Below are 18057 nucleotides of genomic sequence, written 5' to 3'. Positions count from 1 at the left end.
AAGTCTTCCATGCGCAAATATGTCTTATGCCTCCGCTTGAGGCAGCACTGCAATGCAGATGCCGTACTCCCAGCAACAACGTGTATTCATCCTGATTAGATTCTAATTACAAACCACCTTCTGAGAGACAGTACCAGACTTAGGAGCAAAGCGGAGGAAGTTTTAACAACAAACAAACAAATATTCACTCTACAAAGAATGTCAAATTTCGGTTCTTACAAGAAATGCTGTATATGAGCCTAGGAAATGAAATCTGGCCCTTGGCACCAAGAACACCCTCTCAGCCCTCTGCAGCCTCATTGGAAAATATTCTGAAGTGGCACACAACCCCTCCAGAACAGAATAACCCCCTTTAGGAGCTGCACAAGTCTCTTGGAAACACTGCATGGATGAAGGGATCCAGACAAAGAGCCCATTGATTAAGAGGAGGACAGTAACAGTGTTTAAAGGTCAAGGAATCAGTGGAGGAGGTAAATCTCCTGTATCTACTGAAACAGCATAAAGAGATAGCATGTTCATCAACATACTTCTTTTCCCAGTCCAGCTTTTTGATAGGGGTGTGTGAGAGATAATAGTAGTTTATGAAATGGCCAGAATACCCTGAGCTCACACCTGGAAACACGGTTCAGTTGTACATGGTACTATGCAACTATATGGGCACACACGGCCTGTTCCCACTGCTTGGGAGCTCAATAGTAGCATCACGTGCATCTGAAGCTACACTTGGCCATCTTCTTCTCAATAACATATTGCTCCTGTACACACAAGGCACCACAATACCTTGAGATGCAGGTCCAGGGCAACAAGCAGGGGAAAAAAAAATCAGAGTCTGCACACTTAATTATTTAGCTTCTCTCTCACACCTGAACCATTTCTGAGCTCAAGGTGGCACACTATGATTAAAAGGTTACTTGCACCTTAGTTCCCCTCCTACCCTGTAAGTGAACACTCTTTCAGTGCCAGGGCCTGCCTCACCTTCTCCTGCGTAGGGTTTCCAGATCACCCCCAGCCATATTCACCGAGAGCTGGACTCAGCTGGAGCAACTGGGCTCAGCTGCCCTGCAATTCTTCCTTCTGGAGCCATGAATGCAGGGACATAAAACAGTTTTCTTAGAAATAACATGTTAATGAAAACAATCCATTTTAGGAACAGCACTATGAGCTCACAGTCCCCGTCCCCCTTTCCCCTTCCTCTCCCCTGCATTCCCAGGCTGTGCTGCTATCCCTTCCAATGTTTGCTTCAATTTTTCTGCTTGAAGGACTGCTAAAATTACAAGCCAGGACTTGTCCTCAGAAAAGGACACAGAGGGATCACCAGCTGTCTTGTTCTCCTGACTACATTAGTAGCATTCACCTCTGAACTGATCCCTTGCACACCTTTAACAAATACTGTAACTGCTGGACCCGTTCGTATTCATATAAATACCATGGCCTCACTCCCCAACCCAGCCTTCCGAGGCACTTTGTATTGGCAGGTCAAATACACAACTCTTTCAAAAAACAGAGGTAGTTTCACCTATGAGTTAAACTAAAGGAAATACTGACAGGCCAACAAAACAATGACCAGATTCTAATTTCCATCTTTGTGATCCCTACCAGGCCACACCTTTAACCCTCTCTACCTCAGTTTGTCCTTGAACACGCACACCCCTGCACACACACACTTCTCTCACCCCCTTCTCTAAAGACAAGATTACAAAGCTTCGCTGTTTGAAAAGTAAGTGAGGGCAAGCGCATTGTCCTACTGCAAAACGCATGCAAATGCAGTAGCTTGATGCTCAGTGATCCTTCCTCACCCCATTAAGAAGCAGTAAGTAGATGCTGGCTTAGAGAAGACACTGACTGAACAGCATCTGTCAAAGTTCATTAGTTTACTAAGATTAACAGATCATTGGACATACATTTTTGGCAAGGAAAAACCATCAGACTTCCGATTTGCGGGTTTAAAAGTGAGGGGACACTTTCCCAACACCAGGCACATTCCACATGCCAGATGGTCAAGAGAATTAGATGTCTCGGCCCGGCACCAGAGACAGAGATCTGTACTGGCTTTTGGGGACTCCCAAACACAGGTGGATTATGAAGCTAGCCACCAGGGAGGCCAGGGAGCAATGAAGATCATTAACTGAACAGTTATGTTGTGAAATGGCACTTGACATGGACACTTTAAGGCTGAATGTGACTCAGAAGTGATTCAGCAAGTCATCGGACAACAATCTCAACATGAACGAGATGAACTGAAACAGAATGAGGAAGACAAGACAGGAGGAAGGCAAAGAATGTTTTTTATGGAACAGTTAGTCCCAATTTCCCATGTAACATCATCTCTCAGTCACTTTCTATTTTGCCTTGCTTCCCTTTTGTGCCTGCTCAGCATTTCCAGACAAAGAATTCATACCTGAATGGGACTTCCTCTTCTGGGAACTCCATGTAATATCGGATGAAGAATCGTTCCGAGTCCTCTCGCTCCCCGTCGGCAACGATGCTTCCATTAAGCTTGACAATAGATGGCAACCTGCTTGTAGGCACCGAGAAACACAGTCAGCGAGAAAAGAAATGCAGCCAGGGTGATCAACAAGACAGTCACGGCCAAAAGCTACGTTCTGCAACCCTGTGGTCAGAAGAATCATGACAGGTGGTTTGAGCCTCTGTTCCCTCTTTCAGGAGGGCAAGTTCCGTGCAGTTTCCCCAAACAGATTTAAAATTAAGCATTATCATTTGAGCACAGATATGCATCGCATGCACACACATGTATGAGACTCAAAAAATTCTCTGAAAAGTAGAGAATTTAGGCTGAACATTTCCACTTCTCCCCTTCTTTCCCACACATGAAAAACATCAAGTCTTTCTGAGCTGTGAATTCATACAAAACAGCACCTCATAACAGCTGATTATTCCCAGCCATTCACTATAATTTAGTACATCTGCTGAGCAGAGCAAACAAACAACAGACCTGGCTATTAGCAGCTTCCTGCGCTCCTCAGTGGTGTAGGACTGCAGCAAAGGGATTCCTAGCAATTTGACTTCCTCAAGCTTGGGAAAAGAATTCAGCTTGTCAATGTCTTCCCAGCAATGCAGACCTGCTTGGAAGAAATGACTTGCTTAAACAAACACAGATAATACATAATATACCAAAGAATATTAGACATAGCCAAAGAACATACATGACAGGGCAGTGTCAACTGAAGTTGCTTGGTGAAGTCAACTTATTGCTGGTGAAAAACTGCGACAAATCTCCTTCATTTGCTTGTAAGAGGTGGTAGTTTAAGTTCTCTCATGCTGTTGTTTAACTCTAGAAGGATGATCTCTATCGTTGAATAGGGAGCTTAGTTTTTATGTGCCACTCAGCCCTTGGCTTCACTGCTGAATACCAATTAGCATCAGTTAGGATGGCTGCTTCTATAAAGGGATGCTGCCTTAAGCAGTATTAAAGTTACCAGGATGTATGTCATTCTAGAGGCCGCTAAATAGCTATCAAACTGCTCTAACTTACACATGTAACCAACCTGAGTCCAGTCTGAACTCACAATCCAAAGGTGAAACAGTCCCCTAAGCCATCTCACCATTTAATGAAAACAGCTTTAACTCAGTTTTAGCCCCCTCAAGATCTGACGTGGGATAATAAGGCAAGTAGAAGCGGTAAAATAAAAAAGTGGAGGATCAAGCAACAGTACAACTCTGATCATGTAGCGATACCAACACCAATCATCTTTGCTTCCTTTTGCTGTGATTGCAGGAAAGTTTAATGTAATCCTTTTCGCTGAATGTTCCAGATGCTTAAACTCACAAAGCAAGTTAGAAAACTGTTCTGTCAGAAAACCAATCAGCAGCTTCACCTCTACAGCACAGAAAACAAGAAAAGACAGAAAAATTACCACTTCAAAAACAATTAGAGGTCTTGTTTAAGCTAAGCCTGGCAGGAAACTATAAGTTCAAGCCCAAACCTTGTGTTGCAATAGCAACGCAGAAGAACAGGCTGTTTTCAGAGCAGAATCAAAATTCCTGCAACTAGCATGGCACTGTGAGCGAGGTGGGCCGAGAGAGCTTCCTTCTTCCATGGTAGCCAAAACATCTCTGCCAAGGTGACCTATAACTAAAGTTTGGGTAACGATGTCAGCCGCAGCCACGTTGACAGACAAATTAAGTAAGAGCTTGTGATACAGAAGCAGAACTCTTCCACCTTCTCTCTGCAGTGCTTGCAGTGACAGCAAGGAGTGACCAGTAACTCTGAATCACCCTGGTCTGAAATGGCCAAAAAGTTCTTGTATCTGGCAGAAAGCTAGTGCTGAGAGACAACTACATCTGAAGATGATGCTTATGTTGCAGACCTTGTTAATAAAGTACCTTCTACCCATGCTAACTCTTAACTATCACTTCCATAGATGTGTCAAGTCTTACAGAACAAAAGATGATGACAAATTTAGTACATCTGCAGAAGAATTTCTGGCCTACGTGTAATCTCACAAATGCGTCACAGCACTCACGACCTCCCTGCAGCTTCCGATCTCTGATCGCAGAGTGCACTTTCTAATAGGCCAATCGCTTATTCTCCTTCAGGAGTGCTGGCTAAAAAGTCCCTGGAGCTGCAGCGTAAAGCAGCCTTGAGCATAACTTCTGGTGAGCTTCTAACAACTGAGCACAGATGATGGATGCCTTTTGCTGGTGCACACACAGCCCTTCCATGCCACATACCTACACATACAGATTGGCTTTAACAACACTAATTTCACCGACCATAAAACATGGGAAATGAAAGGCAAATGAGATATTTTTATTCCATCCACTGTCAGACATTTGTTTAGCCTTTCCCCAGCCAGGAGCACCTGGGGCCAGGGAGAGGAAAGAGAGGGAAACCACTAACGTAGAAAACCTTTGCCAGTTCATTTTGAATAACTGCCAGTCCACGTTACTCTGACTCTTCATTTAGATAACGAGTAACTACCAAAAGCAGCAAGCAAAGCCAACAGAGATGGGCAAGTTCATTTCCCACCTGTTTTCTTTCCTAAAGGAAAAGATTTCGCTGTATTCTTCAGGTCATTGCTTTGCTACATCTGTTTGCGTGGCCTTCCTTCAGCTCCATTAGGAAACAGGACTTCAACATGATAAGCTTATCCTGACCACATTTATGAACAATTTATAGATTCTGCTGATAAACCAGCATAGACTAGGTCAAAGGTAACTGGACATTTTCACCTCCATGAGAGTAAAACAGACATCCCACAAGAGTTATTCTCCCACACAGCACTTGTGCCTTCACCTATCTTCTCTCACACTTTGCAGGAAGCAATGCTGACTACTAACAGAGATCTAGTAAGCCATCACGCCAAGGCATAAGTTTCAAAGTGCATCAGAACAAGCATGTTTTTCACCTACTCAAGAGCAAATATTTTGATCAACAGCTGTCACTTACACTGAGAACAAAAAGCATATAACTTGCAGGCTCTCACCTGATTTGTGCAAATTGATGGATCGCAGGTTTGGAAACAGCCTTGCTAGAGAATCTTCTGACTCTTCAATGGTTGTTAGGTTGTTGTTAGCCAGAATAAGTGTGTCCAGTGATGGGAACATAATTCCTAATTTTCGAATTTCAGTCCAGTCCTGAAGATTATTGTCAGTTATGTGGAGTAATTTGAGAGACTGACAGCAAACTGGAGAACAAGACACTGTTTCATAGTCATTAAGGCACAGGAAGAGCTCCTCCAAGCTGCACAGGGGAAGAAAGATCATATTATCATCCCAGTATTCCTTCTGAAATGGTTATCACCTTAGGTAGAAGGACTTGCATGTGCAATTTTAACACAGCTGTCTGTGAAGGCTCATACATGATTTGAAACCTCAGTGTAGAAAAGGCCTTGGAACAGTCAAAATGGAGGGTTTCAACAAGGTCTCTACTTCACTCCCATCCACAAGCCTTCTCCACAGATGAAAAATACCTCTGAGCATTGCCCTAACCGCCAAAATACTTGTCGGTATTAATTATGTAATAGATTGCTCAGAAAAGCATTACACATTTGTGTCCAACAAGTCACTAACCCAACTCCCATGGTCATTTTACCTGCTGCAATAGTCAATGTTCACCATTTAATTTAAAAAGGCATTTGTATACAACACAGACAACCCTTTTTATCCATATTACTGGTTGAGCCAAAGACTCTCATTAACTAGAGAACAGGTCCTGGTAAGTTTTCAGGCAACTAAACTGGCTCCCCTAATCCCTGTTAAGTGTGCATTTGCCAAGTGGGATATACCATTGTGATCTTCTCTGCTTATGAAGCGGTATAAAGAGAAATCTAGTATCACACTGAAGCCACTAAGGAAGTTGAAGTTTAGGGAAGCAGAATGCCACTGCCAAGGTGGACCGTGGCCAAGCCACAGAAATCAACAAATTCTCACAAAAAAGCATGATGAAATATTACTTGACAAGTGGCCAGACCCTCAAATTTACATCCCTTTCAAGAGTTATTATTACAGGCGTGCGGCGCACCATTCATTCGGCACTGACTCAGAGGAATGCATGTCACCTGAACTGGCAGGATCATTATCCATCTCTCAGCACTAGTGTTTAGATGAGAAAGAGGGGCCTTTGGCTTTGCAGAGCCAAACAACTTGAACTTTAAAGACAATGTGAAACATTCAACTGGACAGTTTCCAAGCTCCCAAAGAACAAATCCCCTTTTCCTCTACCGATCACGTTCACTTCCTCATCCCTCTCACTCATGCCCACCACAGGATTTGATAAGACAGCCTTGACCCGCATGCAGTGAGCACCCCTTTCTGTGCCAAACTCCCCAAGCTTACTCTGGTAATTCCTGCAGGATTGTGTGGACCGTTTCCCAGGAGGCTTTGCTGTTGTTGAGTACAAGCTTGCGAACACCAGCGAAAGACCCAGCACACCTTCTCTCTAAAACGGACAAACTGAGAGGATTGGAACTCAAGTTTAGAAACTCCAAGTGGGGAACGTTGGACACGATTTTACTGACCTAGGTGGGGAGGGAAAAAACAGAGAAAGAAAGAAAAGCATATCAAGCAGTAATCGGACCTCATGCAATAATATCCCATCTCCTAAAAGGGGGCCCTTCAGAAAGACCACGAGACAGGGAAATTACATGGGGAAAAAAAAAAGGACTTCTTGATAACTATCTGTAATTCATACTCCAGGTATTCACTGATCTAGATTGATTGGTTAATTGCTCATTCACCTCAACAGTTCATTTAATTACACTTTCCAAGCAGCTTGATAAGAGAAAGCAGGTCTCCTGGGAGAGGTCATAAAATCCACCCGAACACCAAGCTTAAGAAGTAGCATGTTAAAGGAGTTAATATCTTAGAAAACTGCTGTAGTCCTCTTTGGGCAGGGAGGCAATTGGTATGTCCCTTGAGTTTACGGCTGTCACACTGATCACTTGCTCAGCTTTCTACTGCTCCCCACTAGTCCGAGACCACCCTGTTCTGCCCAGTGTAAAAGATAGCAGCTCACTGTACACGTACAATGAATTCCTTACTAGATTCCATTATTCTGAAAAGAGCAGCTTTCTTACAATCAGTCCAAATGTTCAGACAACTGTGCTTGGGGCTACTTGCTCTTTTTGTGTGTACCAAATGTGTACCCGAGGACAAATCAGCAGAGAAGTACAGAGGAAAGATCAACAAATAAAAAAGAAAGGCAGATACAGACAGTGTGCACCTCTGAAGTATGGATACATAGTGGATCATGTGATTGGTAGGTACCGATGTGAATATCACCTATATGCAGAAAAATACTGGAACACGTTAATAAATGATCAACTCGTGGCACCTAAAAGAAGATTAACTGAGAAGAACAGACAGCCAATATCAATTTGTAAAGAACACATCCTATCAATCTGATTTTCCTCCTCGACCGGATAACTGATTCAGTGAGAAGTACTAGATATAATGGAACGACAGCTTCTGACATGACCCACGTACGAGTCTCACAGGCAAACTGGGGAGTTACAGTCTCTGGGAAAGTACTACAAAGTTAAGAGTTCAAAATGAAACTGGTAGATGAACCAAGGAGGTGTTTTAGCAAAGTACTACTTGTTATGTTCTTAATGACCAAAATAATCAAATACTATGCGTTTTCTTAATGTGTGGGTGATTCTAAGGTGGGAAGGGCTGCCATCACACTGGGGTACAAGACTAAAATCCAAAGTGAAGCCACGTGGAACATGCAACATGAAGTTCAGTTCGGGGAAGGTCAAAGTACAGACATCTGGGGAAAAAGACGTTCGTCCAGAAAAAAGTTACAAGTCAGAAAACAACTGGCTAAAGAGCTTCATTCCACAAGGCGAGTGGGATGAGAGGAGACAGGGCAGACCATGAAATACATAAGTCCATACAAGTACATACAAAAAGAACAGAAGGAGACATTAAAGTTCTTCACAGGATAAAAGGCTGTCATGAAGGGGACGGTAAGGAATGGTCCTCCACACCTCCTGTGGATAGGGCAGGATGTAACTAACTTAATTTGGAGCATGGAAGACTTCAGGTAGATAGTTCAGACTACAAAGTGAGCTAAGCATGGGAACAGGCTAGCTAGGGATCTGGAATCCCCATCGCTGGCAGTTTTTAAGCGCCAGTTAGGTAACTATCTGTGGGAGACGGGCTACAAAAACTCAATCCTGTCTCGTAGGAAGGGGCCAAAGTGCATGGAAAGCCTTTCGTTTCTCAGTTTACTGCAGTTCATGCAGGAGCCAGAAAATTGTGCTGTCCAGGGGTAGCCTAAACAGTGCACCAGAATGAACAAATGGCAGGGCGTGAGGCACACAGCGTGGAGTCACAAGTTGAAGTGCATCTCTCTCAACCGATTAAGGACCTTAATATGCTAACAGCCATGAAGCCAGCCCAACCAGGATCAAGTAGTAGAACAGTGAGCAGGGATACAGCAACTGATCACTGCGGGAGGGGGCTTTTAGGGGTCAGGATAAACCAAGTCAGGAGGTACCATCCCAGTTCTAAGCAGATATGCCTTCAGTACAAAACCATCTTCCCTGGCTCTACTCTCAGCAGACAACACTGAGTTCTCCTTCTCACCCACAGAGACGATACCTTTTCGGCTAACAGAGACGTGGGCAGGACAGGGAGAGACCCATCCCGCCTCTGACTTGGCAGTATCGTGCCAGAGTTGGAACATCTACGCAAATCTACATTCGCTAGTGTTTAAAGACACAGGAGCTTGATAGCGTAGAAACTCAGGATAATTTTTAGGTCGCAGGTCCTGTGCTTTTTCACGTATTTCTAGCAATCAAGACTGTCAAAAAATAGAGCATACGCCAGTGAGGAACAACAACACTTGAATGCATTGTGATTATTTTACTGGTATTACATAGCATTTACCTAGCATATTTCAGTCAAGCACTTCAATGCATATTACAACAGCATTTAGCATTAATTAATGAGGCCTCAAAATGTCCTATAAGGCAGATGTTATTAAACCTGTTCTGCAGATGGGGAAACAAAAGCAGAAAAAGAAAAAGTACCTTGCCCAGTGTCACAGAATCAGTGGCAGAGCTGGAATCAAGGACCATTCCTCAGACCTCCTGATTCTTACTCTGTTAACAAGCTGCACTGCTCGCTAACCTCTTGATGTTTGAAATGACAGTTCCAGTGCTTTGCACGATAGAAAATACATTTGTTACCTATAGGCCAAGATCATAAGTCACTAGGAAAATGGAGTCAAGTGCTCAGATGGATTGTATTCATCAAGTTTATCGCTCTGTAGTTGTCAAAGTAAATAAACATCAACTTCAAAGATGAGAAAGAGCCCACAAAAAAATGGAAACATGTATCTCCTTAAACGAGCATAATAATCTTATAACCTGCAATGCATTCACAGTCATAGCAGCAGCCATCAAAGCTATTCAGAAAGCTTTTTTTACCTCATGCCAATCTTCCAGTTTATTGTCAGAAAGATCTAGCTCAGACACATGAGCGCAGAAGGCAGCGATTTCATTCTCATCCCCTGCACAGGTTATGCCGCAGCTGTTCAATACTAGCACGCTTGGAAGGTTGAGGCGATCTGAAACAGGGGGAAAAAAGATGCCCTCCAGTCAGCATTGCATTCCTTAGTTACAGAAGATTACCCCTTGGTCTCAACAAGCACAGAAAAGATGAGCATGAAATCCAGCAAAAGAAAAGGATCCAATGGTAATTACCACAATTTATACATATTCAAGAGATATCTGGATACAAATGTATTTTACAACAAGTGTCTGACATAAATCAGGAAGTCTTCTTTCCTCTAAAAGTGAAGTATCATTCTGTATCAATGCTTTTTTACTACACGCATTTCTTTCCACATCCCAGCAAGGACAGGCCAGACACTTGTAGTTTATAGTCCGTGTCTTATCAGTCCTTGCCAGAACTTGGGCTCTTCCCCAGGCATCTGCTATTGCAGATAGGATATGGGTCTACGTGGACCATTAGTTGTACTGAGTCAGACTCCTTTATCCTCTTGTACTTAGCTCACTTTTGGTTAGGGACAGCAAGGAAATACTTAAATATTTCTCTTCTGAGCTCTTCCTTTTCAACAAAATAGGGACCTGGGAAAGCTTAGTTGTTTGCTCTGCCTTTTATGTTTCTGCTCACATTTTGCTCTAGTCCCTTCTCATGCAGGTAAATATTCTTGCAACTATCTCACAGGCAAGGATGTGGATCACAGTCACAGCCTGATTTGCTAATGCATAACCATGACAAAGTAAATAGCTATGGATTTGTAACAGAAAACCATTTCAACACAAGAAGTTCATGTTTAGACAAAGCATACCATCAATCTTACAGTCTTTCAAATAGAATACAGCTCTCTCACTCACCTCTGTTGAGTACCAAAACCCACTAAAATTTAACAACAAGCTTCTTCCTAAAAAGCTAGTCCTTTTTCTCTCTCTTTAGTACTTGACAATTGCATGACTGGAAAGGTACTGCAATGGCAGGCAATTATCAGAGTAATTTGAGTTTCAAGTTCATTAGCATTGGGCTTCTTTAAAGGACAGTGCTGCACTTTGGAAATTATTCATGAGGTACTTGTAAGTCATGTTTAAGTCACATTTTAAGACTTACAAACAAGGACCCTCTTCTCAGGTAAGTGTGTGCTCACACACAGGAGAAAGGGGGTTGACTGAATATTCCATTAAGGCGATTTTCTGTTCTTGTTAATGTTGAGCAACAGGCAGTACATTTTATCCTCAGCTGAACTCAGGCACTTTTTTCTCCTCTGTCAAACTCAGTTATTGTAAATTCATCCAGCTAACTTCCATGGCTCTTTTCCCCTTTGGGGCTGGTTATGATACAAATTGACCTGACGGAAATTTAAACTGTAGTTACAATTCAAGATAGTCAAAAGGTTATACAAAAAAGCGGTGGTTCTGGTGGGATAAATGTGAATCTCAGAACCATCTGAATAAACAGAGAACCAAATGCTAGCACTAGAGCTTGAGGGAAGACTAAAGGGTGTCAGATTGATCCACTTTAAAAAGCTGGAAATAGCAACATGGATTTTGCATTGAAGAAGGCTTGAAGGACGCACATGAACAGCAGAGCGCTTCAGACACATCTGTCTGAAACTCCCTCAAGGCAGTACGGGCAGAAGCAAGGGAGAAAGGGGCATCTCTCCACAATGTCAGTATAAGCTTGCTCAGAGATCATTCAGTGCCTTGAGAAGTGGGCTAAAGTAAACCACAAACTGACTCAAGCCACTTGTTGCAAAAGAAGCCTATTTGGAGAGTAAAGGACTCATTGCTTGGGTCGATGAATGGCCCAGTCCAGTGCACACTTGACTCCCTCTGAACCTGTAGGCGTTAATGTAAGCTGATGGCAATGCGTAATACCATTGGCATATGGAGCTACCTAGACTTTGAATCAAGTTTTGTGTGTTTGTTAAGCCACCTCTGCAAAAATACATGTTGTTACAGCTACTAGTAAAATAGTTAGTCTGAGGAAAATAAACTGCAGGACTGCTGAGTCCTTAAAAAAATCAGCTTTGTACAGGGCCTTTTCCCATCTTCCTTCGACAGGATTCTGCTACGCTAGCAATGAAGGGGGTAGGAAAACTTACTTGAATTTTACAGTACCCAGTTCAGTCACTGGATCAACTTTCCCTCTTTGTTAGACGCCAGTCTCTCGATTCTTTCCTCTCCCAGCAATTTTTACATTTCATTTTATTTGCAAACAATGTTAATTAAACCCTTAATACTTCAAACAGACAATCATCTACATCTGAAAGAAGAAAAAAATAAATGCAAAATAGGCTTCCCATAGTTAAGAAGGAAGGTCAGGAGATGAGTCAGAAGGACCAGAATTCAGGGGACACTTGGCCCCAGCAAATGAACCCTGCTCTATAACCCTACATAATTTTGGGCTGCTGCTGTGAGCAATGCTGTCCAACTACATGGAGCCTGGCAATGATTAGAACATACTAATTTGACCAAGATACGCAACTGAGTAGTAAGAAACACATAGTAATACAAGTATGATGGTTCTCTTTGAGGCAATTAAGGGGAATTCTTCCTTCAACACGAGCAAGAACAATAGAGGAACTGATCCCACACAAAACCCCACATACGCTCAGAAAGACAGGAACCCTACCTTTCATAGGTGAACCCTGCGGAGTTGCCGGGACGTGCACTCCCATACCGGGACCACGACGATACGGGAAGTTCTCAGGGCTGTATTTCTCACAAAGAACTTGCATGAAACTCCTTCCACTGGGCTGGTCCATGCTCCCTTCTTGGACTTCTAATTCATAAAGAAAACATCAGAGGACATAACAGTCAGCTACCAATAATCATCTCTAGTAACAGTCCTTAGAAACACAGGAAAAAAGGTGACCAGGTAGGTCATGGGTTTCATTTCTTCTGAACTGCAGATCTAGTCTACTAGGTTATATTTCAAAATTAATCTTCGAGTAGCACGCTACTTGGAAAAGAACAGGGCTCAAGATACACAGGCACATTCAATCATACCATTACAGACCAAGTACAAGACCTCTTTACCCCACATGCTCTTCCAGACCTGCCCAGTTCCCAATACTCCCCAGGCTGTAAGAGAGTATATATTTGCCTTACAAGGAGACTATGAGATTTTCGTACATATTCTCAGAGACATTTACAGGGTTACAAGGAGGGCAGAGAAGGAAGAGTTATTTAAGAACAAGAAATTGCTTGAAAAGGTGTTTGCATCCTGTCACTTCCCTTTTCTCTAGCTCAGGACTTTCAGTCAAGTTTGGCTTTGGGTATTCTAATTGCTGTGCTCGGTGTGCTGAAGTTACAGCTCGGTCTTTAAGCTCCGACGCAAAATGACTCTTCTGTTGGCTGGGGACGATAATATTTATCCACTGTCATTTGCTTTGACAGATTACGGTGCACTTCAATTGCATACGTGTGATAGAGATATGCTTCACCCCAGAGGCCTGCATTTCAGCTAGGTAGACAAAATAAAGGTGATGGCTTTAGTCATACCTTTTTGCATTTCCAAACAAACAAACAAACAAAAATTTATGTTCTAACTGCTTATGAAGAAGCACTATGCAAAACAGGACATGCTTTGTTTTTTTTTTTAAATTACCCCAATGCAGTAAATAGCCTGGAGCTCAGCAGCCTCTGCTGACAAGGCCTCCATCAGTTGGCCCACAGGGTGTCATGGAAGTACTTGAGTTTGGTATTAAGCTCACCAAGGTATCTCAGGGCTCCCATCTTCACTGACAGCAGTGCCTCATTCAAAGCAAGTTTTAGCCTGAAAAGCAGTATCATCATTTCTCCTCTGATATTTGCAAAGAACTACAATTCTTCCACCCTGCTTGCAAACCTGGGCTTCTAATTGGAATACAACTGCTGTGTCATGAAACAGTCTCAAGCACATCTGAGCACATCATTTGGCCAGCCTAAAAAGAAAGTTTTGTTTGCAGCTGTTTAATGTATCTTGAAGATAAACGTGCCCTTCATATCTACACGTCACAGAACAGAACAGCACAGGAAAAGACTTGGTATACTGTGGGCTGCTGACCTTTCTAGTAAGATATCAAACGTCATCTGGAAGTTACTTGGCACAATGATACCATCGCGGTCAGGATTCTGCTGCGCCCGAGGTGAAAGGAAATTTACCTGTCCCACTTTGCTTCGCATACTCTGAACTTCACATTTTATGTTATTCCAGATAAAAGGGGGTCACATTCGATTTGTGCAGAGTCAAGGGAACCAAATTATTTGCAGGTTGAATAGAGCCCTGGCGTTCCCGAGCAGGGCCTGCCACTTATCTTGGGCACAGAGGAGAAATCCACAGCTGCCAGTTCTAACTCCACAAGGCGCAAACTTGCAGGAAACAAATGCAGATTTCCTAGAGTGTACAATTAGTCACAGAGTAGCATTTTCATAAATTACTGTATAATTACATTTTCAATATACCAGCAAAACTCAACTCACGTATGCATTCTGCACACAAATCAGCAACTCCCAGACTTCTAGAGAAAATCTGTAATTTGAGTTAACGAGGAGACCGCGCTTATTTTGAAGCGATGCTGCTAGCCAACACTGAATTAAAACTTCTCTCTGCTGCCAAAAACTTTCTTTTAGATTCATAAAAGGTAAGGATAGATATAAATTCCTGAGCAAAAAATAGAAGTAAGGTTCAGTGTGCCTCTGCTAAGAATCAACTGTTTAACGAGCTCTACTCTGCTCCTTCATGAACAGACTACCAAAAAGCCCTCTCTTGCAATGGAATTTGGTATAACAAGGAGCAAAGCGATTGAAGCCTGCTAACATTTTTTATATAACATATAGATTAGATGTTACAAATATGGACTTAAAGGATTTGTCTTACTAAAAAAAAAAGAAATACCCCAAGCAACAAACCCTTTTTTATCCCCACATCAACTAATTGTCTGATTCATACTGCAGAGTTAACTTCACGTCAGTATCCTAGCATCTGGTTAGAATCTAAAAGCAAGTCCTCAAAGAAAAACTTGTGTTGGAAAGAAGACATTTAATTTTAAGATAAAGCATTCAGTATGTGAGAGGAATGATTTACATGGACAGCCAAGGCCTTAGGCTGAAAGACCCTCAAACTAAAAGTGGATTTGAAGCTCAGTATTGTAAGAGAGATGGATACTGGTTTCTAGGTGGACATTAAAACATCCTGCTCTGGAACTCACCCACCCATAAAACTTGCTGTCCTTTACTCTGCTTTTCAGTCAACTCCGCTCCTGTTCATCCACTAAGCTAACATCAAGTGGGAAATTCCAAATGAGGAAGTCACCTCAACATAACACTAGAGAGAAAAAAACACCAAAAAATTCACATGTTCTCCTGAAACACGAGAGTACTCCAGAACTGAAAAAAAAAAACCAAACTAACACCATTTATGTTCATAAACTTTCAGTCACAAACATTTTCTTTTTAAGATATACTTTAGCAAAGCAATGTCGCTGCCAGACAACAACAGTGTCAGGTGGTCCAATTACCCTTCTCACTTCCCTTCTCATCAGATTTAACATTAAGTATAATAACCTGTCAGGCACGTAGCTTCTCTGAATTACTACGTTACTTAATAACAAGGGCTAACAAACATTCAGAGAAAGAGGTATTTGAAATGAATGTCATCTGCACAAGGGCAGGATACGATAATTGGCAAGGTGCGCACTTCCCAGTGCTTCTTGTACTGGTGGTTCAAGGAACAACTCATATCCTAAAATAACTTTGGGGTTTTCCAAACAACACAATGGATTCCAAAAGGTGTGCTCAGATTTCAGAAGGTGGTGACAAAAATTCTTTTTATTTAAACATGCTGCTGAAAGGCCATGACCCCAATGACATACAACACACCAAGCGTCTGCAAAGAAGGGCGTGAACCTGACTTGAGCTCCAAGGGAAACCAATCTGGCTGCCCCAGACGATGAGGGAAGCGTGAGAAGGACAACAGCCAAACCAAACAAAAATAACATGAAAACATATCTGTTTTAGTGCTATAAGCTGAAAAAAAAGAAAAAAAGACCTGTCAGAAAAATTACATCACTAATGATGCTCTAATGAACTCCAATGCCATCTGAAGGCCTTCAGAGAGGGTTCTAGCCAGCCACACACCTAACGTGTTTTGACATGTTCATATATACGGAAAAAAAAAGTAAGGTATAGATGAAACAATACATACACTTGTCTAAAAGAAGCTGGTATGTTTTTCTGTGACAAGATTCAGGGAAATTACTTTTGGAGGGATCTGAAGATAGGGATGGATGAAAACTATCAGGGCAGGCGGACATGCACCCTGAGCCACCCCGGGGAGCTGCCCAAGTACACGAAGCCGTGTCAGACACCACCAAAGCAGGCCTCGCTGTCTGCTCGCCTGCCGCAGGCCCGCGTTTCCAGAAGCGGCCGATGCCAACGGGCGGGCGGGGGGAACCGCACGAGAGGGCCCGGCGTGCCGCTCGGCCCGCGCCTGGAGGGACCCTGCCGCGACAGCCGCGGCCGAGCACCTGCGCGGCCCCCCGGGGCTGCAGGAGAGCGGCCTGAGCACAGGGAGCGGCTGTCACCGCCGCCCCGCACAGCCGAGCGCCCACCGCCAGCCGCGCAGCCCCGCGGGCCGAGCGCCTGCACAGGAGGGGCGTCCCCGGCCCCCCCCCGCGCCCCCGCAGCGGGCAGGAGGCCGGGCGGAGCCGCGGCCCTGCCCCCCGCCCCGCCCCGCCGCGGGGGGCCCGGCCTCCCCCCCCAACCGCCCCCCCGGCCCGGCGCGGCGCGGCCCCGCTCACCCAGGCCCGCCGGCCGCGTCCCGCATTGACCCGGAAACAGCTCCGCGGCAACCAAACATCACGTGAGCGCCCGCCGCCCGGTCACGTGAGAGGCGGGACGGGGGCGCCGCGGTTGCCATGGAGACGGCCGCGCTTCGCGGCCTAGCGCGACCGGTCCCCCCGCGCCACGCCCCCCGCTTCATCCTCTGATGTCACCTTCCATCATGGGGTGACGTCATGCCGGGGGGGGGGCCGTGCCGTCCCCCAGATAGCACCAGGACTGCCCTCAGGCCCCAGGCTTGCGCCACCCCATGCGGGGAGGGAGAGGCGGCCAAAGAATTAACGCCAAGCAGAGACTACACAAAAATTGGTGGAAAAAATACAAATCAGGAGGACAGTGTGTGTTCTGTACACGTGATGTCAGCTTCACACGCGACCTGCGTCCAGGTCCGTCTCACAGCCACCACACAGTCACCTATTTCGTAGCTTCACCCCTTTACTCAAAAAACCAACCAAACAAAAAAAAACCCCAGCTACTCTTTACAAGTTTGCCCGTTTCTCTGCTATTTCAAAGATGGTGTTGTCTTTTCCACGGTGCCTGGTCATGATCTCATGGGGAATGATGGTAAATCAGGCGGGGAGCAGGGCAGCCCCAAATGCCACTGCCCAGCAGCCCATCTCCCTGGTTTTCCACCCCGTCCATACTAGGATAACAGGATAGGAATCAGAAACTGTCTGAAATGGGGGAGCGCAGCCCCACTGCAGGCAGGAAAATCTGGGGGAGAGTTGCATTAGGCAGGGGCGAATAGCCTGTGGCACGCCTGCGAAAATGGCATCAGTACAACTTCATACTGTTACTCGCAAGCCTGATCTGTGCGCGCTCCGCCAGGACGGCCGAGTACAAGGGCAACATTGAGGATGCCGTCGGGGTGGAGGCAGAGAAAACCAACAGTGCCTGCAGCAGCAGCCTGGGGGGCCAGGGACCGGCTTAACTCCTGCTCTGCTGTCCGTTTCTGGCCCGATTTTGCATGGCTCACCTAAGCTTGCCCCCACAGGTTTGTGCCCAGGAGACTCCTGGCCAGCCAAGGAGACAGCTTAGGGGGGACCGCTGGAGAAAGCCAGTTTGACCAAGAGGACCTCAACAGCAGACCTCCACCCTGGGAAGCACCATGAGCCTCAGGCTGACCCTTGCTACTAACCCACAGCCAGAGCCATCAGCACGTTAGCTAAGCACCGACTGCAAAGTTAAGAGCTGCATTAAGCTTCATCAGAAGTGACCCTGTCTCTTAACATTCCTAAAATTCTGCTGTTCTGTCTGCCGTTCC

General features: G+C 44.6%; 1 protein-coding gene across 1 annotated transcript in view; it reads right to left on the bottom strand.

Annotated features, from left to right (window-relative positions):
- TECTA (tectorin alpha) overlaps positions 1-16849 on the bottom strand; it is a 61560-nt gene extending 44711 nt beyond the window's left edge. The window contains exons 1-7 of the mRNA XM_064524278.1: positions 16754-16849; positions 12604-12753; positions 9900-10039; positions 6799-6980; positions 5448-5704; positions 2954-3080; positions 2399-2515 (exon numbers count right to left, since the gene is read on the bottom strand). Coding sequence (XP_064380348.1) covers positions 2399-2515; positions 2954-3080; positions 5448-5704; positions 6799-6980; positions 9900-10039; positions 12604-12736 — 956 coding nt within the window. The 5' untranslated portion in view covers positions 12737-12753; positions 16754-16849. The remainder of the gene's footprint in view (positions 1-2398; positions 2516-2953; positions 3081-5447; positions 5705-6798; positions 6981-9899; positions 10040-12603; positions 12754-16753) is intronic.
- Positions 16850-18057: the final 1208 nt, after the last annotated feature.

Source organism: Dromaius novaehollandiae, chromosome 21 (assembly GCF_036370855.1).
Source record: "Dromaius novaehollandiae isolate bDroNov1 chromosome 21, bDroNov1.hap1, whole genome shotgun sequence".
NCBI classification, from domain to species: Eukaryota; Metazoa; Chordata; class Aves; order Casuariiformes; family Dromaiidae; genus Dromaius; species Dromaius novaehollandiae.
Note: the sequence above shows the minus strand (reverse complement) of the source record. Positions and strands in the feature narration are given on the sequence as shown.